This window comes from Sus scrofa, chromosome 15 (genome assembly GCF_054392235.1).
Source record: "Sus scrofa isolate SSC_HxYL_T2T_F1_AM1 chromosome 15, Sscrofa_HxYL_maternal_Yorkshire_Landrace_v2.0, whole genome shotgun sequence".
NCBI classification, from domain to species: domain Eukaryota; kingdom Metazoa; phylum Chordata; class Mammalia; order Artiodactyla; family Suidae; genus Sus; species Sus scrofa.
This window is the reverse complement of record NC_139397.1, coordinates 153,769,737-153,796,426: the sequence shown is the minus strand read 5'-3', so window position 1 is coordinate 153,796,426 and position 26,690 is coordinate 153,769,737. Positions and strand designations below refer to the sequence as shown.

The 26,690-nt window shown below is 68.0% G+C and overlaps 2 protein-coding genes and 1 non-coding gene across 4 annotated transcripts; 1 reads left to right on the top strand and 2 right to left on the bottom strand.

The window, feature by feature from the left end:
* Positions 1 to 381: 381 nt before the first annotated feature.
* Positions 382 to 26,690, bottom strand: GPC1 (glypican 1). 2 transcript variants are annotated; one of them, XM_021075944.2, is made up of 9 exons: positions 26,308 to 26,690; positions 7,621 to 7,779; positions 4,827 to 5,218; positions 4,114 to 4,279; positions 3,361 to 3,491; positions 3,155 to 3,274; positions 2,944 to 3,077; positions 2,404 to 2,579; positions 382 to 2,043 (listed from the first exon to the last, which is right to left on the bottom strand). In XM_021075944.2, exons 1-9 carry the CDS (start codon positions 26,471 to 26,473, stop codon positions 1,808 to 1,810), a joined length of 1,680 nt encoding a protein of 559 aa, XP_020931603.2. In that variant the 5' UTR covers positions 26,474 to 26,690; the 3' UTR covers positions 382 to 1,807. The 2 variants fall into 2 exon arrangements, with proteins under 2 accessions (XP_020931603.2, XP_005654255.2); XM_005654198.4 differs by lacking the exon at positions 26,308 to 26,690 and adding an exon at positions 12,088 to 12,222.
* On the bottom strand, positions 10,238 to 10,313 carry MIR149 (microRNA mir-149). Its single transcript, NR_038595.1, has one exon. It is a non-coding gene; the product is annotated as a microRNA mir-149 (primary transcript).
* On the top strand, positions 13,803 to 16,097 carry LOC102160973 (uncharacterized). The gene is made up of 4 exons (XM_021075945.2): positions 13,803 to 13,854; positions 14,316 to 14,674; positions 15,212 to 15,386; positions 15,514 to 16,097. Exons 1-4 carry the CDS (start codon positions 13,803 to 13,805, stop codon positions 15,954 to 15,956), a joined length of 1,029 nt encoding a protein of 342 aa, XP_020931604.2. The 3' UTR covers positions 15,957 to 16,097.

The window sequence follows — 26,690 nt, the reverse complement described above, 5'->3', positions numbered from 1 at the left end:
CGGGGGCTGGGGCAGAAATCCTGGCTCTGTGAGACCCCAGGCGTGGCAGGTCTCTCCCTGGGGCACTGGGGCCGACTGGACCAGGATGTCCCTCCAGGCCTGGCCTCAGGATGGCGCCAGTCCCCACGCTCTGGCCTCTTGGGTGTCCCTGAGGCCACGTGGCAAGAACTGGTAACTAGGACCTTCTCAGGATACGTGCCAGGATGCATGTGTCCAGAGTACGGGGAAGAGTGGGTGGCAGGGGGACCCCGCTGGGGGCCACACTGCCAGGCACCATCCAAGCCCCCCCGACTTCCCAACTGACCCTAAGTCACAGCCCGCTGTGCGTGGCCCCTGCGCACACTTGCCACTGGGCCGGTCAAGGAGGAATCAGTGGCCACACACGGTCTCCAGCCTTTTATTCATACGAGGACCCGAAGAACACACGTCACCTGCCGACACGACGCTGCATGAGCACACAGCGGGCCTGGCTGCCGCCTGGCCAGTGACTGCGGCAGGGCTGCCCCTTCCAGAGATGCACGTAGGGTGGGGCTGGAGTGCAGGCTGCTTTGGGGCCGTCCTGGCCCATGGGTGGTCACTGCCCCAGGGCCCCCGAGAGTCCAGCTGGCCCTCACCCACAGGGAAGGAGGCTCCGGGCCCAGCTCCCCTGCCCCACATAACAGGCTTATTATGGGGTGGGGGTGCCTCTGGGACTGGGCTGCCTCGTGGTGTGCAGGCGGGGCGCCCTGGACCCAACCTGTGGAAAAGGCCATAACCCGTGGCCAGGGGACTCCCAGCCCGTGAGGAAAAGCAAAGCAGGGCCGAGCAGGCTTCTTGGGGCCTGAGGCCCGGCGGGACCGCTGTCTCGGTCAGGGTCATGGCGGTGTGGAATCCCCCTGCCCTCGGGACCGCTCCCTCTCCCCAGGGCCTGCAGCTGGGAGGGCCCACCCAGAAGGAGGGCCCTGGGCCTGGGGAGGAGGCCTGGGCAGCCTGAGTGATCCTGGGGCCGGGGAGGTTGTCCGGGGGCCTTCCAAAGCTTTTTGGGAGGGGCTGAGGATGCAGCTCTCAGAAGAATAGGAAGTGCTTGTCAACACGGGGGCTGGAAAAGCCCTGAACTGTCAAACCAGCAGCTGCTGGGGTCCGGGAAGGGACCCTGGGGTCCCACTGGCCTGCAGTGCCGGGTCTTGCTGGCCCTGAGCTAATGGTTCACCAGGGTCCCCTGCAGCCCTGGCCTTTGCCCTGAGCTGGGACCTAGGTCTGGGTCTGGGTGGGGACTCCAGGCAGGAGTCCTCCTGTGGGCGGTGGCCCAGCCCCACCCAGACGGGGCTGAGAGCAGAGCCCAGAGGCAGCTCTGGGGGTGGGGGTCAAGGGCTCATGCATAGGACCTTCTCAGGACCTGAGGGGAGGGTCTGGCTTTCAGACACCTGGAGCCCCAAGGGCCCCGGGGGCGGTGAGGAAGGCGTGGGCTCAGCTCCAGCAGGACACTGCTCCGCGCGGCCTCCTCACCAGCCTGGGTGCTGCTGCAATGGTGCAGGGAAGCTGGGGGGAGATGGCCACCAGCGACCCCGGGGTCCCTGAAATGCATGGCTTTTGGGGACACTGTTCCTGGCTGACCTGAGGGCCTCATACAAAATTAAAACCCAGGGTGGCAGGCAAAGCCAGGCCTGGGGGACCGGTGCCACCTCACCCTGCCCCAAGCACAGTCACAGAGCCGCGGTCCCTGGCTGTCCCTTCCTGTGCCGCCCCGGAGCCACTAGGGCGAGGAAGTTAAATATCGTCTGTTCTGAGTTTTGGCAAAGTCAGTCCTTGGCCTCGGCCTCAGGGGCAGTTACCGCCACCGGGGCCTGGATGCTGCGAGGACCAGGGCGAGGACAGGGAGGAGCAAGAGGCACAGGCAGGGCTGGGGGCAGCGCGCGGCCGAGGTCTTCTGGCCCTCCTGTTCCGACAGGCCGGGGAGGGCGTGGGTCAGGGTCGTCCGGGAGCTGGAGCTTTTCTTGCTGACCCTCCGGCCGCAGGCGTCGTCTGCGCAGCCATCGCCGCTGCCTGAGCCGCTGCCGTCATCACCTGGGGGGGAGAGGAGGTTCCGGCAGGCTGGCCCCGCCCCCGCAGGCTGGCCCCGCCCCGCCCCGGGGTGAAGAGGTGGTTCCGGCAGGCTGGCCCCGCCCCCGCCCCGCCCCCAACCTGGGAGGAGAGGCGGTTCCCGCAGACCCTCCCCATCCCGGGGAACCCGCGTGCAGCGCCCCAGTCCTGGTGCCGCGGCTCCACCCCGTCACAAGCACCCTGCCCCCACCGGGTCCACCAAGGCTGGATGGCGGGCCCGGCCAGGTCTCAACTGTGCTTGGGGACAAGGGCAGCAGTGGCGCCCTCAGAGCCCCTCCTGCACCCTTCCTGCTCTCGGCCCGAGTCTGCCCCCGCCGCTCTCACTGGCATCCTGGAAGTCCACGTCGTTGCCATTGTAGGCGCTGCGAAGGCGGTTGGTCATGATCTTGAGCTGCATGATCTGCTGGCGGACGGTCATGTCTGGCTTGGTGACGTCCACCTCCACCTCGGGGTTGTTGATCTGGTTGGCCAGGCCATCGCCCATCACCTCGGGGAGGTACCTGGAGGCCAGGAGGGCAGGCCCTGGGTCACTGCCCTGTTCCCTGCAAATGGGCACCCGCTCCTCACCCCCACATGAGGGAGGTGGCAAGCTGGAGACCCCCGGTGGTCTTCAGGAGCGGACAGGAGCCCACGCAGGCCCCACCGCAGTGGAGCGTGGATGCAGTGAGCATGACGCGAGCTGTTAACTGCAGCCAAGGGCGAGGATTCGGCCCTCATCCCAGCTCTGTGTCCTGCTGCGTCCCTCGTCAGACGTCAGACATGGCCCTGGGCACACAGCGCCAGGCGCCACGGGCCAGATGTGGGACCCAACAGAGACCTCAGAAGAGGCATGGCCTGTGGCCAGTGGGGGAGGGGAGCACCTACCGGCCCTTGGCCACCCCGTTCCAACAGCGGTCGTCACTGGCTGAGCTCATGGCCAACTTCTCACTGCACAGCATCCCTGGGAGGCTGATCCAGAAGTCCTGGGCATCTCGGAGCTGGGCCTTGGCTTCGGGGACCTGCGGGGCAGCAGTCAGGCCACCAGGCACCCTGGCCCAGCCTGCCTGTCCCTCCCCGCCCACCCAGGGCCACTCACCAGCTTCTGCAGTGTGCCCGAGGGTGGCTTCTCCTGCAGTGCCAGCTTGCCCCGGCGCCGCTTCTCCTCAGGCCCCGGGCCCTGGGGGTTCACCTTGGGGTTCCCGCAGCCCTGGATGACCTGGGGGAGAACGCAGGGGTTCTGGAAGAGCGCCAGACCATATCTGGGGCGACCCGCCCCTCCCCACGACACCCTCCTGCCCGCACCTTGGCCGTGAGTGTGTCCTTGTTGTCCTGGAGGGCGTTGATGGCCTCTGCCAGCCACAAGTGCACGCTGCCAATGACGTTCTCCGCACCCGTCGGGCCCCAGAACTTGTCAGTGATGAGCACCATGGAGTCTGGCCCGGGCACACACACAGGGCAATTCATACGTGTGCGCGTTGGCTCACGCGCGTGCTGTCCGTGCACACGTCAGTTCGTGTGAGAGACGGAAGCATGTCGGCCAGCTTCAGGCCAGCCCATACACACGTTAGCGCGTGTGCCTGTTGGCACAGGTGTATGCTAAGCACGTGTATCTAAGCTTCCACCTGTCTTGGCACAAACATACCTGGCCCACCTGGCGCATGTCACCACACATTAAGTTTTCACGGTGGCTTGTGTCACGCCATCACCTGTGCACATCAGCGCGTGTTTCAGCATATGCGCGTGTGCTGGGCTGCGTCAGCTCATTAGTACTTACACGCGTTGGCGTATGTGCTTGGTGAGCCACCTCACATCAGCACACGCTAGCTCATGCACAGGCTGACCTGCCGTGTGTCATGTGCTGGCATGTACGCACGCTGCAGCACTCGCTCAGTGAGAACGGACAGGGGCTGTGACCCCACAGGGCTCCCTCGTGGGCAGCTGCTCAAGTCACACTCCAATCCCGTCTCTTGGCCCCAGGGACCATGGCTCCAGAGGACAAGCCCAGCTTCACCCCCACCCCCACCCCAGCAGGCAGAGGTGGCAGCGGGGGCTCACCCAGAAGGTTCCTCCACTCGGCGTCCAGGTCGGCCTGGTTGGCCAGGCAGCCCTTGAGCACGTTGCGGCAGTAGTCCGGGCAGGGCCGGGCGCCGGGGACCCCCAGGCAGTGCGCGCAGTATACCAGCTTCATGACGGCCCTTGAGCACTCAGGGCCCAAGGGCACCTGCGGAGCCAGGGTAGCCTGAGCTGAACCCGCAGCAGGTTGCCAGCCGCGCGCAAGGAGCCCAGTGTGGGGCCCTGGATGAAAGTCAGGACACCTCGGTTCTGCGCAGACCGCAGTGGAACCTTGGCCTGACGCTGGCCCTTCTTGGGGCCCCGTCTCCTCTCAGGTGACCAAGCAGGCCCGCCCGGGATGCGGGCACCCAGCCGAATAACCAACCGCTCGCGTCGCAGAGCCACGACTCCCCGGAACGTGGCGGTCACACGCCCTCCCAGAAAAGTGGGAATACCGCCCACCATGCAGGTGAGGAGACGGAGGCTGGGCTGGGGGTGACCTGCCAAGGACCCCGGTTGAAGGGGGAGGTGGCGCACAGCGGGCTGCAGGGGTCTGACGGGAGCTGCCCGGGGGCGGGGTGGGGGGGGCAACAGCCACCCCGCCCCCTCCCCGCGGCAGCCTGGGGGGCGCATCCGCCACCCCCAGCGGTGGCTCCCCACCAGCCGCAGGCCCGGCCCTTCCCGCCCCGCCCACCGTCCGGGGCCCAGGGGCGCACCTGGGACACCTTGCGGACCACGTCGCCGGCCACGCCCAGGCCCTGCACGAAGGCGCGCGCCGCCACGAAGGCGCGGGTGGCGCGCAGGCGCAGCTCGCGCGGGGCCTCCCCGAAGGGCCGCAGCGCCTCGGCCTGCTTGCCCAGGCAGTCCAGGTAGTCGTCGGGCAGCAGCAGCTGGGGGTGCAGCTGCCGGAAGAGGCGCTCGAGCAGGCGGGCCCAGAACTCGGCCAGCGTCTCCTCCAGGTGCAGGTTGGCGCCGCGGTAGTAGAGGCGCAGCTCGGCGTACAGGTCCCGGAAGGCCTTGGCGCTCTGCGTGTACAGCTCTCCGAAGGCGCCGGGGAAGGCCTCCTGCAGCGTCCGCTCCGAGTCGTTCAGCAGGCGCTGGAAGTAATCTGCGCGCGGAGAGGCGGGCATCAGGCCTGGGGGGGGCGCTCCTGCCCACCCCTATGTGCTGCGACAGCCCAGCGGGCACTCGGAGGTGGGGGGGGTCCTCCCGGAGCCACAGACGCTCTGAGGCTCATCAGAGCCTGCACGCGCCCAGGATGCCCCCACGGGCCTCCTGAGACCTCCGCCTCCTGGCCCAGTATCCCTTCCGAGCGGGGGCTCTGGGCAGGGGGCAAGCAGTGCCTCAGCGCCCCACCCGACCGCCTGGGAAGGGGCTCCGCGCGGGGGCGGGAGGGCCCTCTGAATGGGGGTGGGACCCCTGCCCCTGTCATCCAGCCAGCCCCTCTGCCCTGGGGACATCTCGGGTCATCCTGCAGACCCCCCACCCTGCCCATCTCTGAGGCTCTCCTGGGCTTCCTGCTTCCACCCCCACAAATCCTCTGGTTCTGGAAGCTGCCTGCCTGGAGAGGCCCTCCCTCGGCCCTTGGGACATGCCAGAGTCTGGGATGTGAGTGTGGGCAGCAGACCCTGCGATGTGGGGCAAATGTGCCCCTGAGCCCACGGGCTGAGGGCCAGACACTGCCCACCCCTTTCAGCAGGGAGACTGTGGGGTAACCACTTGGAGTCTGTGGCCACCCCTCCCCACGCAGGCCCAATCGCGGTGTCCCCAGGACATGGAGCCAGGTGGGCTTTGCTGAGGAACGGTGGCCATCAGGCCTGCGGCCAAGGCCCGGGGCGGTAGGGCTGGCTGGGGCTGTGCTCCTGCCGCCCCCCAGGTGGGAACTGCGGGAAGGAGTGGACAGGTCCAGGCCCTGGCCCAGCGGCCACAGTGGAGTCCTGGTTCCTGGTCCCCTCCTAGCCTCTCCCCCACAGGGCAGTCTGGGCTCAGTCACTAGCCTGGCAGCACACCCAGGTCAGCCCCCGGCCCCATCTCCTTCCTGAGCACGGTCCTGCTCCCAGCCCGGCCCCTGGCGGCCCACCCTGGAGGCTGCGAGTGCTCGTGGTGAGAGAGCCTGGGCCCAGAGTCCTGGAACAAGCCGCCGAGGCCCCACTAGACTCAGGCCCCACGGGCACTTCAGACCAAGGCTGCGAGACCCCCTGCTGCTGGTGGCCCTGGGAGGGCTGCTCCCGAGGCTCAGAGAGGGCCTGGGCAGGCACGACAGTGGGTGTGGCAGGTGGAGCTCCCAGGGGTGGGCACAGGTGGGCCTGGAACGGGATAGGGAGCTGCTTTTCAGACAAGTTAGCCTCCCAAATGGATGTGTGTTTATATGCCAGGCAGGAGGGCATGGACATGAGAAAGCTGGCGCCTTCTGGGGGGCAGTGGGGGGCCAGCTGCAGGGCACAGACCACAGGACAGGCCTGAGTGGAGGAGACACAGCCCTGTCACAGCCCAGAAGAGGCAGGATGACGGGGGAGGGAGAGGAGAGTGACAGGGACAGGCATGTGGGTGGCATGGTGGGGAGGGGGCCGAAGGGACCGGGTGTGACAGGGAGCAGGTGGGGCAGGAGCTGCAGGTCTCAGTGCCGTCGGGGAGAGGCCAGGATGCAGGGGCGAGGGGCAGGCTCCCCACACACAGGACAGACCCAGGAGAGGGCACCAGAAGGTCTGCCCACGCCCCGCCCACCCCTCCCCAGGTGGCTGGGGAAGGCTTGCTCTGAGTGTCATCACTGGAGGAACAGGGACGGTCCCGCTGACCCAACGGGCACAGGGTAGGTGCCCGTGAATGGGGGGCTCCCCGACCTCCTGTCCCCGGGGCAGGGCCCCACCGCCCTGGGAGCCCTCGAGGTGCACTGTGTGGGCAGGGGTCCAAGAGCTGACATCTGCGGGCCTCAGGTGCCCACTCTCCCCACCAGCTCTGCCTGGGCGCCTGCTCCCTCCACCGAGACCTTGGGCTTGCATGGCAGCTCAGGCACTTCCTGGGGAACCCTCCCCGAGGTGCCCCCGTAAGCGTCTCTACCTCGTCCCACCATGCTAGCCAGGGGCCTGACACGAGCCCGGCAAGGGCTGGGGATAAAGGACTCAAACAGCTGCTGCCCTGGAGGCTCAGGGGCCCCAACTCCTCTGCCCCCCGCACCAGCACTCGGCAGCCCTGGCCTCTGTCCTGAGCCCAGACCTCTGCCCTCACGCCGAACTCCCTGGCTCAGCGCCACTTGGTGGCCAACTCGAGGCCTGTTCCTGGCAGGTGCTCAGCAGAGCTCCAGGTGGGCAGATGGTCCCCTCCGAGGGGCTGCGGACAGGCTGGGCCTCCCCAGATGTGCACGCCACAGAGTGGACCAGGAGGCCCTCAGATGACTCTGGAGTCACGGATCCCCTGCTGGGGCCTGCACACTCCCGTGTCCCCAAATCCCAGGCCCTGCCACCAGGTGCCTAGCTCCCCGGCCAGCACTCTGCCATCCCTGAGCCCACTCACCGTCGAAGCCCCGCAGCTGGCTGGTGAGGGTGGCCTGCAAGGCTCGGCTGCTGTCCAGGAGGGCGGTCTCCAGCTCGGCCCGGCTGCGGTTGGCCAGGTTTTCCTCCATCTCGCTGGTGCAGCAGGTGTAGCCCTGGGGGCAGATCCGCAGGTGCTCACCTGTGGGGAGGGGCGGGCGTGAGGGAGAGGAGGGGGCGGGAGGCAGGGGGCCTGGGCACCAGGAGGAGGCACCTCCTGCCTGGTGCGGGTGTGTCTCCCGCACAGAGTGGGCGCGGGCGGCAGAGCCCTGGAGGGGCTGCCTGGGGGAGGGCGGGGCTTGGGGTGGGCGGGGCAGGCCTCGGGCCGGGCGGGCCGGGCTGGGAGCCTGGTGCTGGGGTGCGGCGGGCTGGGCCCAGGGCTGGGAAGTGGGATGTCACTCCCACTCAGTCCTCCCAGCCCCAGCTGCCACCTCCATACACGGGAGGACGGCCGGCGTCCCAGGGGCCTGAGTGGCTCCACTCACACCTGAACCTCAGTGCGGAGTGGCCTCGGGTCCTTGGATGGGGCTGGGGGTGTGTGTGTGTGTCCTTGGAAGGGGCAGGGTGTGTGTGTGTGTGTGTGTGTGTGTGTGTGGACGGGGCTGGGGGGGTGTGTGTGTGTCCTTGCACGGGGCGGGGGTGGGGTGTGTGTGTGTGTGCCAGACTCGAGGAGGTCTCCAGGCCTGCCAGTCCCTGGGCCTAGGCTGGGGACAGGGAGAGGGACACTGAGGGGCAGGACAGCCCCAGCCTCCGCCCCCACTGGCCCGGGGCGGTCACCCACTGATGACAGCAGCCCCTGCCGACAGGGCTGTGCGGGCCCGCGGGCGAGGCCCACCCCATGAGGTCAGAACCTGGACACCAGTCTGCGAGGGCCCTGCTGCGAGCCCCGCCCTACCAGCAGGACACCCCTGTGCCCCCAAAGCCCCTGGCAGCACCTCTGAAGATGTACTGGTGCCAGCTCTGAGGGGGTGCTGTGACCCCATGTTACAGACCAGGACACCGAGGGTGGCAGAGGCCAGGCTTCTTGCCCAAGTTACCCAGTGAGGGGCGAGTGGCCCATCTCAGTACCTCGCCCCCGAGGGGGCGGCTTCACAGCCCTGCCCCCGCCCACCAGGCCCAGGCCCCGCAGGCCAACACCCCGCCTCTAGGGGGCGCAGGAGGCCCCCCCATGCCTGCCTGGGCTGGGCTCGGAGTGGGGTGGAGGCAGGCTCTGCCGGGTTGGGGTCGAGGGCCACCCGGTGCGACTGGCACGGCTGTGGGGCGGGGGTCAGGGTGTCCTGAGGGTGGGATGCATGGTGGGCAGAGCCCAGGAGGGGGTGGGGGGGGCTGAGTCAGTCGGGCTGGGTTAACCCCTTGGAGCCTGTGGGTGGCTGGGCACCTTCCTCTCCGGCATCCCAGATGCACAGCCCGGGGGGGGGGGGAAAGGGGAGAGGACACAGTTGCAGTGCGGCTCGTCCAGGGCTCTGTGCCCATCAACGTAACAGCGAGGAGAGGGCGGCGGTGCCACAGGCGGCGGGGGAGGCAGGGCGGAGGGCAGAGGCGGGAAGAATACCCCTCCCCCCCTTTTCCACACAAACCTGCGGCGCCCCCAGCCCACCCCGCGTCTCCTTCCCCAGGTGTGCTCGCTCTCAGCCCCCTCCGTCCTCCCGCCGGGGCCTCCCGCCTCCACCCCCAGGGTTGCACGTCCGTGGAGTCGCCACTCCCAGCCCTGGGCCCTGGAAAAGATGCAAGCACGCTCCCCCACCTTGAGACAGGAGTGACCTTGGTGGACACAGGGGAGCTCATGTGCCCTGGAGAAGCCCCCGGCCTTCTGGGCTGGGGCGGCCAGGCCTTTCTGGCCAGATGCAGCCTCATGGGAACCAGCCGGGGGCGAGGGACAGTGCCTGGCTCCTCAGGGCGGTGTAAGGAGCAGGCACCGATGCAGAGAGAGCTAGGACACCACCACGTCCCCCAGACTGTTCTCTCAGCTGCCTCCACACTCTGGCCTGCCGCTCTGGACGGTCGCCAGCAGGGGGCAGCACAGGAGCAGGACGGGGCTCCTCTGCCAGGGGCCCAGCTGGCAGGCAGGGCAGCTATGAGTCCTGGATGCTGGAGGCCCTGCAGGGGGCTGTGTGCACCCAACCCCGAGGGACCTGAGCCCTGTCCCCGGAAGCCTCCCCTTCAGCAGGGTCCGGGAGACACTTGGTGAGGCCCTTCCTCTGCTGCTCGGGACCACCAGGCGGTAGTGGTGCTAGGGGTGGGGGTTGGGGGTGCTGCAGGTGCCAGCCTGGGGCTTCCAGGTGACACCCGGGGCTCAGCTGCGACGGGCACCCAGGCCAGGCTGGCTGGGTCACAGGGCAGCAGTAGGCAGGCTGCCCTCCCTCCGGACCCCTCCAGGCTCCCCAGTCGACCCAGCCCCCTCCCCACACCTACCATTGCTGCGGACAGGACAGAGGTGAGGACAACACACCCAGGAGACAGCGGGCGCTCCTTGGGCACTGTCAGCCCACCCACTGCTCACAGCTGGGCGCGGGCCCCACCCCAGCAGCCTCCCTACAGCAGCCCCCACCGCCGCCTGGCCACCTCGTCCAGCCAGCCCGGTGACCTGCGCTGTTCCGTTCGCCCCAGCACAGCCCCCGTCCCTCCCTCCCTCCTCGGACACACACGGGAGTGAAGACACGGAGCCAGAGCCTGGGCGCCGGCCTCAGGCCCCGGGCAGGCTGGGCCGAGGCGCCCTGAGCCCGCTGCAGGGCAGACGCAGTGGCCCGTGCTAGTCCGTGGGCACAGCACAGGGGCTTTGAGCTCCCTTTTGCCGGCACTGGCCCAGCTCCGCCTGGGCCCACAGGTCCTCTGTTGGTCCTGGACATCCTCTGGGCAGAGGTGGGTTCTGTAGGGCACCCCTGCACTTCCGGAAAAGCAAGCCTGCTGCCCTCATCTAAACCAGGAGAAGGGGTGAGCTCCCTGACCCTGAAAGTGGTCAAGGCAGATTCCTCTCTTATCATTCCAAACCTCCACCCCAAACCCCCACCTCTTCCCAGCGGAACAGCCTGAGAAAGGCGGCTGCTCAGGCCAAGTGGGAGGGAAAGCCCATCTTAGAGCTGCCAGGCCCATCCCGCCTGTAACCCTCCCCCAGACCCTTGCGCCCCCCCACTGGGAGGCTTCATCAGCCTGTCCCCTCTTCCTTCTGACCCCTCCCATCCGCGCTGAGGCTGCTCCCCCGCTGGCCAGGGACCATGCTTCCTTTCCTCCTCAGTCCACTGCTGCTTTTTTCTGTAGCTGACTACATCCTTCTAGAACCTTCCCTTCCCTCAGCCTTTGGGACACCCCCCCTCGTGGCCCCAGGTTTGTGGAAGGAAGAGGGGAGCGCTGTTCATTTCATGGCAGTTTCTCCCCCAACCGCAGTCCCTTTAGCGGGCTCCTCCCTGCTCCGCCCCTAAGTCCCATCTCCAAACCCTCGGCTCCCCCCCAGGTGAAAGCGCCTGCCCTCCTCCCTAAGCTGGCAGCAGTCCCTCCCCTCGCTGGGCGGCCTCTCCTCCACGTTCAGACCTCCCGGGGCCACCCCACACCCGTTTCCCTCCACTAAGTCCCAACACCCCTGTGCCTTAACTGTCTTTAAGGCTCACACCCCCGGCCACCTGCTGACACAGCCGCAGCTTCCAGCCCGCCCGAAGACACAAGCAGCCTCTTTCTTAATGGCGTCCCCACCCAGCAGCCACCCCGACTGGCTCTGTCACCCCAAAGCGCTGGCCCAAGACCCCCATCCCAGCAGTGATTCCCTCTCCGGTGCTGGACGCAGACTCATCCGTCCGGGCCCCACCTGGCAGCGGCTCCTGACTAGTGGCCCTGGAGCACTCCCCCCCCCAGACTGCAGAGGGAAGATGGCGCCGTGCCAAGCCCATCTCTCCAGAAGCTTCTGCTGCTCACGCAGGAGTGCGAAGACTGCCCGCTCAACTTGCCTTTAAAGCCACATCCCAGATGCTCTGCAGCAACCCAGCCAGCCGCCCCTAGAATACTCCTGCTGATTCAGTGTGGACAGTTGGCCTCACCGGCCTCCCTGGACCATGCTGGAACTTGGCTATGGGGACACTTGCAGGGACTGTGGCCTCCAAAACACAGGGGGGAGAGCTGGGTGCTTCCCCACCCTCCCCTCTACTCAATTCTGGACCCCAGCAGGCCTGTGGGCCGAGTGGGGGACGTGCAGAGGGCTTTCCCCAAGCAATGGACCCTTCTCTGGAGCCCACCCCTGTTCCTGGACCCCATCCAGCTCTAGGGGACCGCAGGACCCTCCTGACATGTCCCCCAGCCTGTTGAGGGGGGGCACTGGACAAATAAGCTCAGGTTCCGGGGGCACCGCCCACAGCCCAAGCTCCACACCTTCCTTTCTCATCCCGTCCCTCGCCGCCCTGCCCCCTACTCGAACGAAGAAGCCCTGCCCCCCGGCCAGTCCCTGGGGAGGGTCGCTCCCGAGCACCTGGAGTCCATCCGGGGGCAGCCGCAGACCCACTTTCCAGCGCCATCCTCTCCGCTTACGAACACGGCACAAGCCCCGTACCCCCACCCACCGCCCTCGGGGGCCGCTCCTCTACCCCGACCGACAGCCCTAAGCCCCTCCACCATCCCAGCCACATGACAGCGTCACCAAGGCGTCCCTCTGCAGCTGCCGCAGAGCCTCCGTCAAGCACGGGGACCCGAAACCGAGCGGGTGTCGCAGCCGACACCTCCGCGCCGGGTGGGAGGGGTCCCGCCCGGGGGGCTGCGTCGCTGATAAAGGCCGAGTGCCAGGCGGCAGTCGCTGCCGGCCGGGGCTGGAGGGCCGCATGCTGCGGGGCCGGAGCCGGAGCCGGCGCGCGAGGGTCTGGCTGCGCGGCCGCGCTCTGGGCGCAGCGAGGAGGGGGCGCTGGCGCAGTGGGCGCGGCGTTGCGGAGGGGAGGGGGGCCGCGCCGTCGGGGGCTGCGGCAGGCGAGCGGGGAGAGGAGGAGGGCGACGCGATTGGCGGGCAAGGGGCTGCCGCAGTGGGTGCGGCATCCCGGGCGGGGGCGGCAGGAGGGGGCTCGCAGGGGCTGCCGCAGGCGAGGGGGGGGGGAGGGCTCCGACGGACTCGGAAGGGGGTGCAGAGGAAGAGATGGGGGTGGGGAGGGGCGGTAGGACCCCTGCGGGGACACAGCCGCAGAGGGACATGGGAATGGGGTGAAGGTGGGAACTGATGGCGAGGAGGAGAGGTGGAGGGGCGCCGGGGTCGCTGAGGATGGGGAGGTCGATGGGGTGGCCATGCGAGTGGCGCCGGGGCTCACGAGGGGAAGCGGGGGGAGACGTGGACGGGGAAGCAGGCAGGGCTTGCGGTGAGGCGGAGGGCTGGGTAGGATGGACCGAGGTGGGGCTCTGGCGGCGGGGAGGGACGACAGGGTTGGAGAAGAGGATGGCCGGGAGGACGGAGTGGAGGTGGGGCTGGCGCGCCTGCGGATGGGGATGTGGGGGACCGAGAGAGATGGAGATGGGTATAGGTCTGCCGGCGGCCCGGGGTCACCCGGCCTGGATCCCAGCTCCGTGGATGCCACACGGGCGGTAGCCCGACACCCCTTCTCGGCGGCGGCTCCAGCGGCGGCGTCCCCAGCTGCGGTGGTGGCGGCGGCGGCGCTGAGGGTCCGGCCAGGCGGTGCGCGCGACTCTGGGTGCATGGGGGTCTAGGGGTCGGCGGGGGAAAGGCAGAGCAGGATCCGGCTGGAAGGGGCTGGGAGGCGAGAGGAAAAGCAGCGGGACCGGCTGGAGGGTTCCGCAGCCGCAGCCCGTGGCAGCACCGCAGCCGCACTGTCGCGCACGGTGGAGGGCGGCGGCTCCCGGCGCGGGGACGCGCCTCCTCCCGCAGCCCCCGCCCCGCTGCGCTCAGCACCGCCCCCGTCTCCCAGGAAACCGCGGCGACCGCCCCGCACCCCTTCCGCCGCCAGCTCCCGGCCCCTCAGGGGCACCCAGCTCCCGCGCATCCAGCGGCCCGGTGCCCACTCGCTGCCCGCAGGCTCTTCCCTCCCTGCGCTGCGGGGTGCTGCTCCCATCTCCAGGGGAGGGAGGACGGGCCTGGGGGTCGGTGCGCAGGGCAGCCAGCCCCCACCCCAGAACAGTGATGGGGTTTTCAGGTCTCTTCCCCGAGAAGGAGAGTGGCTGCTCCGTGCCTGAGCGTCTCCGCCCCCGACAATGACCAGATCCCTACTGCTGTCTGGGCACTCGAAGGCCACCGTCAGGCCCCGTATCTTCCACCTGTCTCCTCCAGCCCCCCTGGCTCTCACCTCAGTGACCTGGGCCTCCATCCTGAGGTGCTGTGATCTGCTTTCCCTTAGGAAGCCCCACCTGCCCCCACCTCCTCCTGGGTCACCCCCCATACGGAGCCCTCCCGACCTCCTAGGCCATCGTGGACCCACCAATCCCTCCACTCCCTGGAGCCCTGGTCCTTGCCTCCGCCTGCCTGCCAGACCCACTGGAGAAAACACCCACTCAGGCCACCCTCCCCGAGGCGCACTGATCCCGTGTCCCCACTCGGGTGGCCTGCGCATGGGGACACGGAGAGCCAGCCAGACAGGAAGCTCGTGAGCGCAGTGCCCTCTCCAAGGCAGCCCACAACACCTATGGCCCCCCCAAAGGGGGGTTCACCAGGTTACTCCCAAGGCTGCTCTCTGCTGCCGGGGTCCTGCTGGGGGCCCCCTTGAGCAGGCTGCACTGCTGCTGGGCACCAGGTTTGGGGGGGCCTTGGTGAGGCGGTGGGTCCCACGGGATGTGGGCCTGGAAACAGCTCTGGCCGAGAGGCCAGGGCCCCTCCAACTGACCTCTGCACTGTGCTTCAGCGTGCATGGTTCAGGCTGTGGCTTCAGAACACATCTGGGACGAGGGGACCCTGGGTTTGTGTCTGCTGCACCTGTGACCGATGCCTGGCTTGCAGCACAGGGAGCAAGGTGCTCCCCAGAAGCCTCACCTTCCAGGCCAAGTCAGCCCTGCTGTCTCAGCCTTGGCCCAAGCCAAGCTGCAGAGGGCGCTCACCAGGACTCTGCATCCTGGTCCCTGACCGTGGCCAGGTGGGCACTCCCGGCCTCTGTACAGCTCTCCCATCCAGCCTGCCTGGCCGGCCAACCTCCGGGGCAGGGGGCAGCCCAGGAGATGGACCGGTGCTGCCCCCAGGCCTGTCCCCTGGGGAGATCCTGGGAGATGCTGCACCCGGTTCCCCACAAAGACCCAGCGCAGGCCTGGCCTTCCCCCCCACCCCCACCCCAGGAATGGCAAAGAGGCCGTGGGCACAGACTCTCGGCCGGGCCAGAACACAGAGCAGAGCCCTGGGGGCCACTGAGGGGGCCTGCGGGGTCCCAGGCCCACACTCAGCAATGGCCCTGTAAACTCCAAGGGCCGAGCAGACGAATGGGAAGGAGCAGAGGGGCTCAGCTGCTCACCCCGACCCCACCACTCCTCAGGGCGCCTGGCAGCTCCCTCCAGGGTCATGGCCACCCCTGCGGGCTTCCGGCTCTGACCCGGCCGCTTCCACCAGCCCCTCAAGCTCACACACCCTTCCGCCTTGCCCAGCCCTCTCACAAGGCCCGCTCACCTCTCCCTTCCCCCAGGAAGCCTTCCAGGTACCTCTCGGCCAAGGCCCCCGCCCAGCCCGTGACCTCCCCGACAAGCCACCCTTCCCGATAGGAGTTGAGCTGCTGTGCCTGCTGGCGGGAGCCCTCTCTTCTCTGGCGCCCTGCCTGGCACCCACGCCGGACCCTGCGCTCAGGAAGAGTTGTGTCTCAGGTAACCCTACGAGGCAGCTTTGCAGAGACACGGTCCCACACCGGTCCCACACCGTCTGGGCCCTGGGGAATCTCCCGCCTCCCCCTCCCCTGGAAAACCAGCACCTCCCCCGACTTTCTTCCCGCAGGAGGCGGCAAGACAGCCGTGTGCCAGTGCTGGGCGGGTGATTTCCCAGCCCTCGACGGCTCCCCGGCCGCCTCCCCGATGAGATGGGTCGCCGCCACTTCCGGATCTGAGCATCATTTAATCTTCCTACCAACCACTCCCTCCCATCCTATGCGGGGAGCCGGAGTGACAGGCCAAGGCACTCGGCTCGGGGCGCTGCAGGGGCCGCGGCAGAACCTCCCCGCCTCTGCGGAGTCCAGTCCCAGGGGAATTCCTGAGCAGGAGGGCGGAGGCCCAGGCAGGAGCAGACACGCTCCGCCACCAAGCAAGCTGCAGACAAGCCGCAGGGCCCTGGGCGGTCGCAGGGGGGATGTTCCCGGCCCTGACCCAGCAGGCCGCCCAGGCAGCGCCTCCTCCCGCCCCCGCCCCAGCCCCGCAGGCAGGTACAGTTCAGGACACGGTTGAATGTGTGCTTCAGATCAACGGCACTGCTTTTCAGGGTAAGTCTGTGCCCCAAAGAACTGAAAGCAGGGCCACGTCCACCCTGGCCACAGCAGCCCGTGTCTGCTGACGGGTGAGCGGATAAAGCAAACGCGGCCCATCCGCCGTGGGACACTATCCAGCCGCGGGGCATAACTGGGCCCCGACGCGCCACACGGCGGAGGGACCCTGGGAGCGTGATGCTGGGGGCAGAAGCCCGTCTCCAAAGACAAATCCCGCCGTGACGCTGCTGAAACGAGGTCCCCAGAGGCGTCACATGTGTGAAGCCGGACAGGACAATGGTGATGGCCAGGGACTGACGAGGGGGAGGGGTACAAAGCTGGGGGGGGGGCGGAGAAGGAAGAGCTGGGCAGACGGACGGTGGGGAGAGTTTGCACAACCGTGTGCGTGTACCTCACGCCGCCGAACGTACACTCAGAAATCGTGGGAACAGTCCACGTTACGACACGCACTTTGCCACCAAAAGAGCACGTGACCCCCCGCCCCAGTATCTGCAACCCACAAACTAAATACGTGGACTTAGTTTAAATACTCACACGGAAACACCCATGTGTTGTTTATCTGAAATTAAAATATTCAGGACAGATGCTACACAATTATTAAGTATCTGAAATGCCAATTTAACTGGGTCACCAGTGGTTTTGCAGCTAAATCGGGCCGCCCTTTCGCGCGGGGTGTGGGGAGAAGCCTGCCTGAGCCCCCCGCCCCCGGCCAAGCACATTCATCTCGTCTCGGGGGCTCCCTGGCGGAGGACCTCAGACCCTGCCCGGCCAGCGGTAGGAGGGGAGAGGCAGGTGTCGGACGGCCCCAGCTTCCTTGCAGGTCCACAGACCTCGCTACCTGGTTTATGGGAAGATGAATTACCCCCACCTTACAGGCGGGAAGATCAAGGCTCAGAGGTGCTGGGACGTGCTAGCGTCTCAGACCTGTGGCCCAAGGCTGCTCTCCTCCCCCTGGCCTGAGCACCGCCCTGTGGTCACTGAAGGTGAGGAGATGAAGGAGAAACTTGGGCCCCACCAATAGCCCCGGTCTGGCCTCCTGGAAGTGGGGGGGGCTCATCCCAGCCAGGCCTGGCCACCCCGTTGGCCTGCACTGTTCCACATGCCCAGGAGCTGCTGAGACCTGGGGCAGTCAGGTTCCTGGAGCAGACAGCTCCATCGCCAGAAAGGGGACAGAGGGACAGTGAGAGGCCCCACGTGACATGGCCAAGGAGAAGCCCCTTCTGATACAGGCTGCCGGGCCCCCAGGCCAGTCATGGGCTGACCATGAGTCGGGTCCTGATGGCACCGTCTCCGTGCCCATCCGATCTCTCTGGCAGTGCTGCAGGGCCTTCCGCACCTCTTGTCTGGAAGCCAGTTGCCACCTTCCGCGGGCATCCCTAGCCCCCCTGATGGCGGCCCGGTCCTGTGCAGGGAAAGTGCTCCCTCCTCATGGCCTGCCCCTCCCGGAGCGGCCTGCAGCTGACCCTGCGCGCAATTCCTAGCTCCTCAGGAGCAGGGCTAGCCAAGCGGGAGCTCGGACACCCCGAAAGCAGTGGCGATGACGGGGAGCCCCTTCCCTCCAGCCTAGACCCCTCAGTCCCCAGCGTGGGCCCAGGGCCTGGCTGTAACCGGCTGGCCTCCCCCCCGCAACGGACACGCTCCCCTGCAGCTGCCCCTGGAGAGAGGATGAGGGGCTCTCCCCACCAGGCACTCCCCCGAGGCGATGACCTCAACACACAGCATGACCCCTGCTGCCTCCTGCTGAGCAGCCCATGACAGAACCCACCACTCCGAGGGGCAGGCAGTGCGCCCAGCTCCATTTTACAAAGAGGATTCTGAGGCACAGAGAGGGTCAGTAACTGGCCCAAGATCACACAGCAAGTGAACATGGAGCCGGACTTGAGCCCTGGCAGGATGGCGGGGTCCGGGAGACCAGGTTTTGGCTTCTGCTAGGGCCTTACCTCTTTCCTAAGACACTGGCCACTGATTCAAAAGATGCTGGCCTTGGGCCTGGAGACTGGCCTTGCCCATCAGCCCACGGTCGGTACCCTCCTCTGCATGAGGCCCCGTCTCCCTCCTCCTCGGGCTTCAAACTCTAGACAGCCAGGGGGTCCACCCGAGGCAGAGTCCAGCAAGGGCAGCGCAGGACCCTCAAGCCAGGAGGGGCACTGTGGCCGAGGAGGGATGGGGTGAGGCGGCCACGGTTCCCAGGGAGAGGCGCACGTGGGCCCCAGGGAGGCTGCAAACCACCAGCACGCGTCTAAACCCGCGTTGCTCCTCTGTGCTTACAAACGTGCCACGCAGTCACTGCGGCCAGCAAAGCCGCAGCTCACGGGAGGCCTCCGACTCTCCGCGTGGGCAGCACCGTGGCTGCGCTCCGGCTCCCGGGACAGCGCCCGGCACACGGGAGGCCCCGCGCTTCCCTCCGAGTGTCTTGCAGGCCTGGTGCCTGCCGGCATCTCAGTGGAAACAGTCCGTCCAGCCATTCGCTACGAGTGTAGAGGACAGGAAACTCAGCCGTTTCTGCGGGTGACCAAGTCCCCGATTCTAGAATACCACTGTCGCCTTGTACACAGTGAGAAGAAATGCTCGGTTCTGGTTCCAGGTTCGCAAGAAAGGAGACGTAATGTTTTTTCTCAGCCAAGTTCACGACCTCCCTGATTTCTGGGAACTGCCTGGCCTCACTCGTGCACCCCAGCTAAGGACCCCAGCCTCAAATGACCTGCCTGCACCCCCCCTTGTGTCCGCTGCCCTGGAAGGCTGACCCCAGCCCTAAACACTGTGACAACTGAAAATCCCCCCCCCCCGGACCTGCTCCTGGTTGGGAACCTGCCTTACCCTGGGGGGGCGGTGGTCAGGGCGTGTCTGACCTGCAGCCACCCCACAAGGTCCCTGGGCCTCAAATATACAGTGATGGGAGGTGACAGTCACTCGAAGAGGAGGACGCAAGGTGCCTGGAGTGTCCTGGAGGCAGCACTGCCAGCTGGGAGAGGGGTCAGGGCTGCATGTTTTAAGAGCTTCTCCCTTTAAAACAGCTCTGTGGGTCCGGTGTGTCCCAAGCTCCATGGCAACGGGAGGCGGGAGTGAAGCCTGAGCCAACCCTGCGGCATCGTTTGTGTCCCCAAGGCCTGCAGATGGTCACGGGTGGGTGGGGTGTGCTCCCCAGGGCCCCAGAGCCGCTGATGGGCACTTGGGGCCCCAGACACTTGAGGACGCACTCAGGCGTCACACGTGGTCCACCCAGGGCCCCAAGGACCAAGGATGCTCTGAGACACAGGGACGGGCCCAGATGGCCGCCCTCTGGTTCCGACAGTGGCCCTCCGTGTTTGAAGGTGTGCACGGGCCACAGACCGCCACAGCTCCCAGTGCCGATGGTGACTCTGGAAACGTCCCTGCCCGGGGCACAGGGCCACGGTCGCTGCCGGGAGCACCTGTCTGGGGCTGTCTTTCCTCACAACTGGTGGGAGGCGTGCGCGCTCGCGCGTGCTCTGTCCTGGGCTGGCCTCAGCCCTGCCGTCCAATCACGTGGCCAGTGCCTCCAGAAAGGGCCACGCGGATGTCCCCCCTCCCCACCCCAGGGCTCCAATGAGGCAGAATCGCTTGGCCTCGCCCCTGACCTGCTCGTTCTGGGGCAGCCCTCCCAACGGTTGTCACCAGGACCCTGGGCCGACACCTGGTGCACACCTGGGCCAGGGCGGCACAGGGGCGGGGGCAGAAGCCACTCGAGGGACAGGGCTCTGAGCCCTGGGGACACTTTCTGGGACCCAGCCAGTTTCCGCATCCGCACACTAAGTGGTTGGACCAGACGGCACTCCGCCTGCCCTGCAGATACCCCAGTTCTGCCCACTCTGGGCGTCAGGGGCCAAAGCCAGAGGCCAGGGCGTGGCTGGAGGAGGCAGGGCCTCGGCGGGCTCTTGGGCACCGCAGGTGGGTGGTGGGTGGGGAACGGTAAGGGGGGGGGAGCCCAGAGGCTCCAGCAGGGCTCTCCTTACCAGCCTGTGCCAGGTCATCTGGCTGTGGTCACCTCATCCACCTGCAGGGCCCTGGAGCTCAGCCACACCAGACACCCCCAAGCTGACGGGAGACTGCCTGCGGTGCGGCCTGTCTCCCGGGCCGGCCGCGGGTTTTCATCTCTCCCTTCCCTGCAGCCCAGGCCTCGGGCGGGTCTACAAACTGCCAGAGCCTGAGGTCAGGGCGGTGGCAAGGGACCAGTGCCAAGGAGCCCCCGGGGCTGCCCTGTCATGCAGCCCAGTTCCAGAACCTAGGGAGCGCGGAGCACAAGCGAGTGGCCAGCGCTCGCTGTGTCCCCACTTGGGAGCCTCCCCCTTGCAGATGGGGACCCTGAGCCTGCCACTGAGTCACGACCCTTCCACTAGAGGCCCGTACCAAGGGTCTGAAGGCTGGCCCTTTCCCGCCCACCTGGCAGACTGCTCGTCAGAACCAGGGCCCCGGGCCCACGAGCAGGGCGCTGGCCTGGGGGACAAGGACTACAGCCCCACAAACAGCGCGGGGCCGGGACCTGAGGCCTCCTGAGAAGCTGGGGAGCAAGAGGGGGCGAGGAGTGGGCGAGGGGGGGTCTGACACCCACCCGCACTCCATCCCCGAGGCCCCCGAGCCTGTGGCAGGGCTCTGTCCTGGGACGTGCCACCCTCTGGGTGGGGGGCACCCGAGTGAGGAACAGATGCAAGAGGCCGCCCCCGTTACGGGGTGAACCCTGTGGCCTGGCTCAGAGTCCCAACCCCAAGACCTCAGGAGGTGAGCGCCTGTGAGTGTGGGGTCTTCGCAGATGGAAGGGGTGGGCCCCTAACTTGAGGGGACAGGTGCCCTCATTTCCAAACATGAAATGTGGCGGCAGACGGCACACGAGGTGACCTCCTCACAAAGATGAACCCACAGACCACACGTCAAGGACCGCCTGCACCCCCCAGAGGCCGGGAGACCCTGGACCAGCTTCCCTCTCAGGGTCTCAGGAGGAACCAGACAGGTGACACCTTCACCACCCACGCCCAGCCTCTGAACTGTGGGACAGTAAACTCCCGCAGTGCAGCCACCCAGCCAGCAGCACCTGGGCGGGCAGCCCTGGGAGGCAGGTACACTCCTGACCCTCCTGTGCCCGGCCCAGCCTGACACATGCCCAGACCTGGGAGCACCCAGACTGTGGGTGCACCAGGGGACGCCCGGAAGCTGAGCAGCAGGGCCACGTCCCTGGGGGACGCAGGTGCCGGGCGTGTGGAGTGGACTGGGGAAGGGGAGACCGCAGGCATGCGGGGCCTACTCGGGATGCCAGGGCTCCCGCTGGGAGAGCAGCTGTGGGCCCCTCACAGAGCCCTGGGGCCCCCAGGACCAAGAAGAGCCAAGGAAGCTGGAGGCCCCGGGCCTGCCCCCACCCCCACAGCTGGGGAGGGGCTCGGGCCTGGAGTGGGAGGCAGGCTGCTGTCCCCCTTGCCCCGCCAGCAGGGCTGTCCCCGCCCAGGAGACTTCAGGCCGCTCAGAGCACCTGCCCAGGCCTGTTCCTAGACAAACGGGCCATGAAGGCTGCCAGGCGGCACGGGGTGGGTGGCCCTGGGCTGGAGGCCCCAGCCCCCGAGCCCATGTCCTTTCTCGGATGTGGGTAATGACCTGACCCCTCTGGGCTGTACTGACGGCTGGACATGCTGGTGCCAGACAAGCGGATGTGAAGCCCGGGCCGCCTTGGGCTGGTCTGAAACCCTCCTGAACCAAGCCAGGCCTCGGGAGGTGGGTCTGGCTGCCAGGGGAGGGGTCTGGCCTCGCTGCACCTGGGCGTGGCCCGATTCCAGCGTGGCCCCTCTCCTGGCCTGTCTCCCTGTCTAGGACCAGCCAGGCCCTGGTGCCAGCCCCCTGTGCTCTCCTCCTGGCTCTGAAGCCCACCTGCTGCATGGCCGGTGTGTCCCCAGCCCCTCTCCCAGGAGGCCTCCGTGGCCCCGCAGGCCTGTCCACCATGGCCTGCACCGCCGTAATCAGGGCCAGCATGGAGCCAGTTACCAACGGAACAGCCTGCCTCGACCCCTGGGCTCACCCACCCCCGGGCAGGGCATCTGTCCATGACTCCAGGGGGACCTGGCCGGGCCTGGTGCTGGGGACATGCCGGGGGGGTTCCTGGGACCAGCCAGCAGCACACAGCTGGGCCACCCAATTCATGCCCCAGGAACAGCCCTCCCCCACAGGCTGAGTGGCCTGCACTGGACAGGCATCCGGCCCAGGCCCCCTGGAAGGCTGAGTCACGGGCAGCCCATCAGGATGGGGGCAGGGAGCCCACGGGGTTCACCGGGAGGGGCGGTTCCCACTGACAGAAGTCCTAACCCAGCCTGAGAAACGGCACCCAGGACGAGGAGCGTGGACGGGCCAAGGCGGGCAGCGGGTGGCCCATCAGGGCCTGGGCCTCGGGGTCCCATTTCGGCCTCTAGGCTGGGATGGCACGAGGCTCCTAGGAACCCAGAGCCGCCCAGCCATTAATGCCACAGGCTTTGGGGTCCCCGTGCTCCCCGTGGCTGGTGCCCCGAGAAAGCCGTGAGCTCCTCTGGGCCTGCTACCCACCTGGAAGTCAGGTCTAGAGAGCCCGCCTCACCTGCGGCACCATGACAAGGGAGTCTGGGTCATGACAAGGGCTCCTGGGGGCCGGACACCACCCCCCGAAGGGGTCCGCACGGGCCTGGGGGGAGGATGGGGCCTGAGGCCGCCCTCACGGCGCCCGGTGTCCGCACACCCCTGCTCCTGCAGCCTTTGGCGTGGCCGTGAGCCCTGCCCTGTCACTGTGAAGAGGCAGGGGCCCAGGCAGGCCAGGCGACAGGAGGCCGTCCACCCCTCGGAGGAGCACAGTGGCGTGTCCGGCACGGAGGCTCCAGCAAGGGCCTGGCACTGCGTGGAGCAGGTGGCCCTGCCGGCTCCCGGCTCCCCTGGGCCCACCCCATCCCTGCGCTGTGGCTGACGAAACCTCGGCAGCCCCAACGGTGGAGGGAGGGGGTGGCAGCGCAGATGGAGGCTGGGGGCCACCCGGGGACCCATGGGGCTCCCGCCTTCCGAGCAGGACAGGGTACCAGACCAGGGGGATCTGGGGACGGGCTGTGTGCCACATGGCTTCGAGAACCTGGCTGAGGGACAGGCTCCGGGAGGGTCTCCCAGCCTCCACAGGACGCGCAGAGAAGCAATGGTTTCTGCTGAGAGGCCCGGGGCTGGTGCTCGGGGCGGAGGGGGGGGACAGCGCTCGGTGGGGCCTGGTCCTCGGTCGGGGCTCCACGGCAGCTGGCGTCCAGGAGCAGAGGGGCTGCCTGCCAGGCCTTGTTACGCCGACAGCCCCAGGAGCCCCTCTGACCTCCAACCCCCAGTGCCAGGTGCCCCAACCCCTCCTCTGCCCAGGCCTCCGTCTTCCTCCGCCCCTCCCCCTACACGGCCTGGCATGAGGCGGGACACGTATGGCTCCCCCAGTAAGAGCTGACTGAGAACCCGCTTTGTGCCAGGAAGCAGGCCACGTTCTGAGGCGACCCCAGAGGGGGGTCTCTGCCCCAGGACCTCGGTGGGGGTCAGAGGGATACGCAACAAACCAGGTCAAGGGTCAGCAGGCCCAGCAGGTGCTCAGGATACATCTGGGGACCAGAAGCAACCCCACAGGCAGAGGCAGGAAAACGGCCAGTGTGCATGTGTGTGTGGGTGAGAGAGAGAGAGGGAGAGAGAGAGAGAGAGGGAGAGAGAAAGAGGGAGAGAGAGAAGGAGAGAGAGAGATGGAGAGAGAGAGGGAGGGAGAGGGAGGGAGAGAGATGGAGAGAGGGAAAGAGGGAGGGGGGGAAGCAGCAGGGGCTGGGTCTTTCCCCAGCTCGGCCAGCCTCCGGGGTGGGCTTGGCCCTCACTTTCCGTGCGGTGCTCTGGCTGGAGGGAGGTGACCTGAGGTGTGTGGCCTCCGTGGCCTGCCCACTGCAGCCTCCCAGGCCGCCTCATCTGTAAAATGGGCCGTCTGCTGCCTTCACCACCGCCAGGCCTGGCCAGCCATCCAAAAAACTGCTCCAAGTCCTGAAGGGGAGCCCCGCGCGCGGGGACGGGTCGTCTTTCATGAGCCCACCCTGGTGCCACTCCGTGGGGCAGGCAGAGGTGGAAAGACCACCCTGAGACCAGGGCCGCCCTCCCTCCCAGCCGCCACCCCCGCAGCTGGCCCAGGCCGGACTCTCACCCCGCGTCCACCCCTAGGGGTCCCCGTGCTGGAGAGGAGCGGCCGCTGGGCCTGCAGCAGCGAGGCGGGGAGGCCGGGCTCCCTAGAGCAGTGTGCCACCGCGGGGCCACCAGAGGGCGCGCCGTCCACGGAGGCCAAGCCGAGCTGCCCAGCGCAGGAGGGCACGGGACTGGCCACTGCCTCGGGAGGTCACCCTGCTTCCTTCACCCACGTGGGGCTGGCCCGCTCCTCGGTGCCTGGACCGGGCAAGGTGCTCTCGAATTCAGCTGTTCATGGGGGGGGGGTGCAGCCAGAGGGGAGAGCAGCTCCCCAGAAGCCCCTGGAGCAGGGGTGAGGGGGCCACGGGGCCCGGGCAGGGACGGTGCGCAGTCCAGGCTGGGGTGGGGGTGTGTGTGTGTGCGTGTGTGGCCCTCGAAGCCCTGGCTGGCGTGATGCTTGGGCCACTGCTGGGCAGCCAAACTCCCAGCCGGCTGAGCAGCACCGCGCCCCCCCATATCTCACCCACAGCAAAGCGTCTCGCTGGTCCTGGGTCCCTAACCCGCAGCACCCTCCAACCCAAGGGGGCCAGGGCCCAGCGTCCCTGCCAGCCCCACGTCACTTTCTCCAGCCTGCCCTGCTCTAGCCCAGCCCTTGGCGGCCGCCCAAACTCAGCCGCTCTGTCTCAGCCTAAGTGGGACAGAGGCCTGGGGATGCCATCGAGTTTAGGGGGCCGAGTGGGAGCGGGCGTCTGAAGGAGGGCTGTGGGGTCCAGGGGACCCTGGGGGAGTGCTGTCCGAGATCAGGGTGGGTGGGGCAGCTGGGCAGCTGCTCAGCAGCCCGCAGACCCCCGGGTCCAGGAGAGATTCACCCGAAAGGCCAGGGGTCCCCCAGCTCCTCTGTGGGGCTGAGTGGGGGAGGGGCAGGAATCGAACTGTGCAGGGGGCCTCGCGCTTGCCTCGGGCACCCAGATGTGCCCACCAGACCTGTCCCCTGGGAGGGTGGCAGCCCTAAAGACAGGGCTCAGTCAGCAGAGGCGCAGGAAGGCCTGCGCGGGGGGGGGGGGGGGGGGCCTTGAGAGGAAGTTTCTCTGGAGCCTCAGGCAGTGGGCTGTCCAGGAATCTCTTAAGGCGCCTGCCGTGGGTTCTGCCCTTCTGGGGGCAGGGGTCCAGGGCCTGATTGTCCCCCTGCCCCGACCCCCATTCTCCAGCAAGGCATGGCCATGGACCTGCCCCTCACACTCCTCTCATCCAGAATCCCTGTGGCCATGGTCATTCCATGTCCCCCGTGTCACCACTTGAGGGTAGCCCTGCCACCACCCCCAGTTTGGGAGGAGTCAGTCCCTCAGGGCAGGAACCTGGTCCGCTCTCGTCCACTGAGTCCCAGGCACCCTGCACAGACGCGCAGATCTAGTGTGCTTCTGGACATGTTTGCAGTTTGAGCAAGAAGCCTGGGGGGGTTTGAGAAATTCTTAGGACACTGTGCCCCACCCCCTCCCCTCGCTTCTGTCCCTAAAGCTCCTCAGAGGCCCGCAGGGAGGGTGTGGGCAGGACTGCAGGCAGCTGCAGGGCTGAGGCCGCCTGGGACGGCGATGTTCTTACAAAGAAATGACATGGCCCCTGGGCGGGATCCAAGGCGCCGACCACCTGCAGCTGGACTCCCCGCCGGAGGCGCCCGGAGTGCCAGGCAAGCACAAGTTCCTCGGCAGGGATCCCTGCGAGCCGGCGTTCCGCTCCCGGTGGCAGAGGTCGTGCCCCTCCGCCTTCTCCCCCCGCTCCCGCCCCACCAGCGCCCAGCTCGCTCCCCACCTCGCCGGCGCCCAGGCTGCCTTAGCTGCAGACCCCGGGAACCCCCGGCGCGACCCGAGGCGCTTCCCGGAGAGGCCCTCACAGCCGGTGGGAGTCCGTCGCCCGTGGCCACCGCCAGCTGCCCCCCGACAGCCGGCCCCGCCGCTCAGTCCTGCCTGCCCGGGAGGACGCGCCGAGCTGGGGACCGCCCGGTCCACTGCCCGGCGAGGACAGCCCCGCCGGGAAGGGGCCGGGGTGCGTGTTGGGGGCGCGGGGACCATCGAGAGGTGCCGCGGAGACTTGGGCGGAGGGAGGGCGGCGGGGGGCGGATCAGCTCGGAGCGGGAGAGAGGAGGGGGCGCAGGGGAGCCCCGGGCGCGCCGGGTCACTCACCCGAGATCTCCGCCTGGGGCACGTCGCTCAGGCTGAAGCCCTTGGCCCCGTAGATCTGGCGGACTTCGCCGCAGCTCCGACTCTTGCTGGCAGGGTCCCCGCGAGCGCAGGCGGCCAGCGCGGCGGCCGCGCACAGCAGCCACCAGCCTCGGGCCCGGAGCTCCATGGCGGGGCCGGCGGCGCCCCCGGCCGGGCCCGCGCAGCCCCGGCCCGCGAAGGGCAGAGCCAAGGTCCCGGCGCACTCGGCTCGCGGTCCAGAGGCGCCGGCCGCAGGGGAGGAGGAGACAACAAAAGCCGGCGGCGGCGGGGCGCGGGGCGCGCGGGGCGCGAGGACCGGCCTCTCGCTCGGGCGGCCCAGAGCGCGGCGGGCGAGCGCGCAGTCC

What these genes read in the sequence shown, in the direction of transcription:
- LOC102160973 (XM_021075945.2), top strand. Translation starts at nt 13,803, where the DNA reads ATGACCAGATCCCTACTGCTGTCTGGGCACTCGAAGGCCACCGTCAGG. An exon ending in GAAGGCCACCGTCAGGCCCC is followed by an intron (nt 13,855 to 14,315) that starts GTATCTTCCACC and finishes CCCCTTGAGCAG; the next exon opens with GCTGCACTGCTGCTGGGCAC. An exon ending in TGGTCCCTGACCGTGGCCAG is followed by an intron (nt 14,675 to 15,211) that starts GTGGGCACTCCC and finishes CCCTTCCCCCAG; the next exon opens with GAAGCCTTCCAGGTACCTCT.
- GPC1 (XM_021075944.2), bottom strand. Translation starts at nt 26,473, where the DNA reads ATGGAGCTCCGGGCCCGAGGCTGGTGGCTGCTGTGCGCGGCCGCCGCG. An exon ending in CCAGCTGCGGGGCTTCGACG is followed by an intron (nt 5,219 to 7,620) that starts GTGAGTGGGCTC and finishes CTCCGCGCGCAG; the next exon opens with ATTACTTCCAGCGCCTGCTG. An exon ending in AACGGGGTGGCCAAGGGCCG is followed by an intron (nt 2,580 to 2,943) that starts GTAGGTGCTCCC and finishes CCTGGCCTCCAG; the next exon opens with GTACCTCCCCGAGGTGATGG.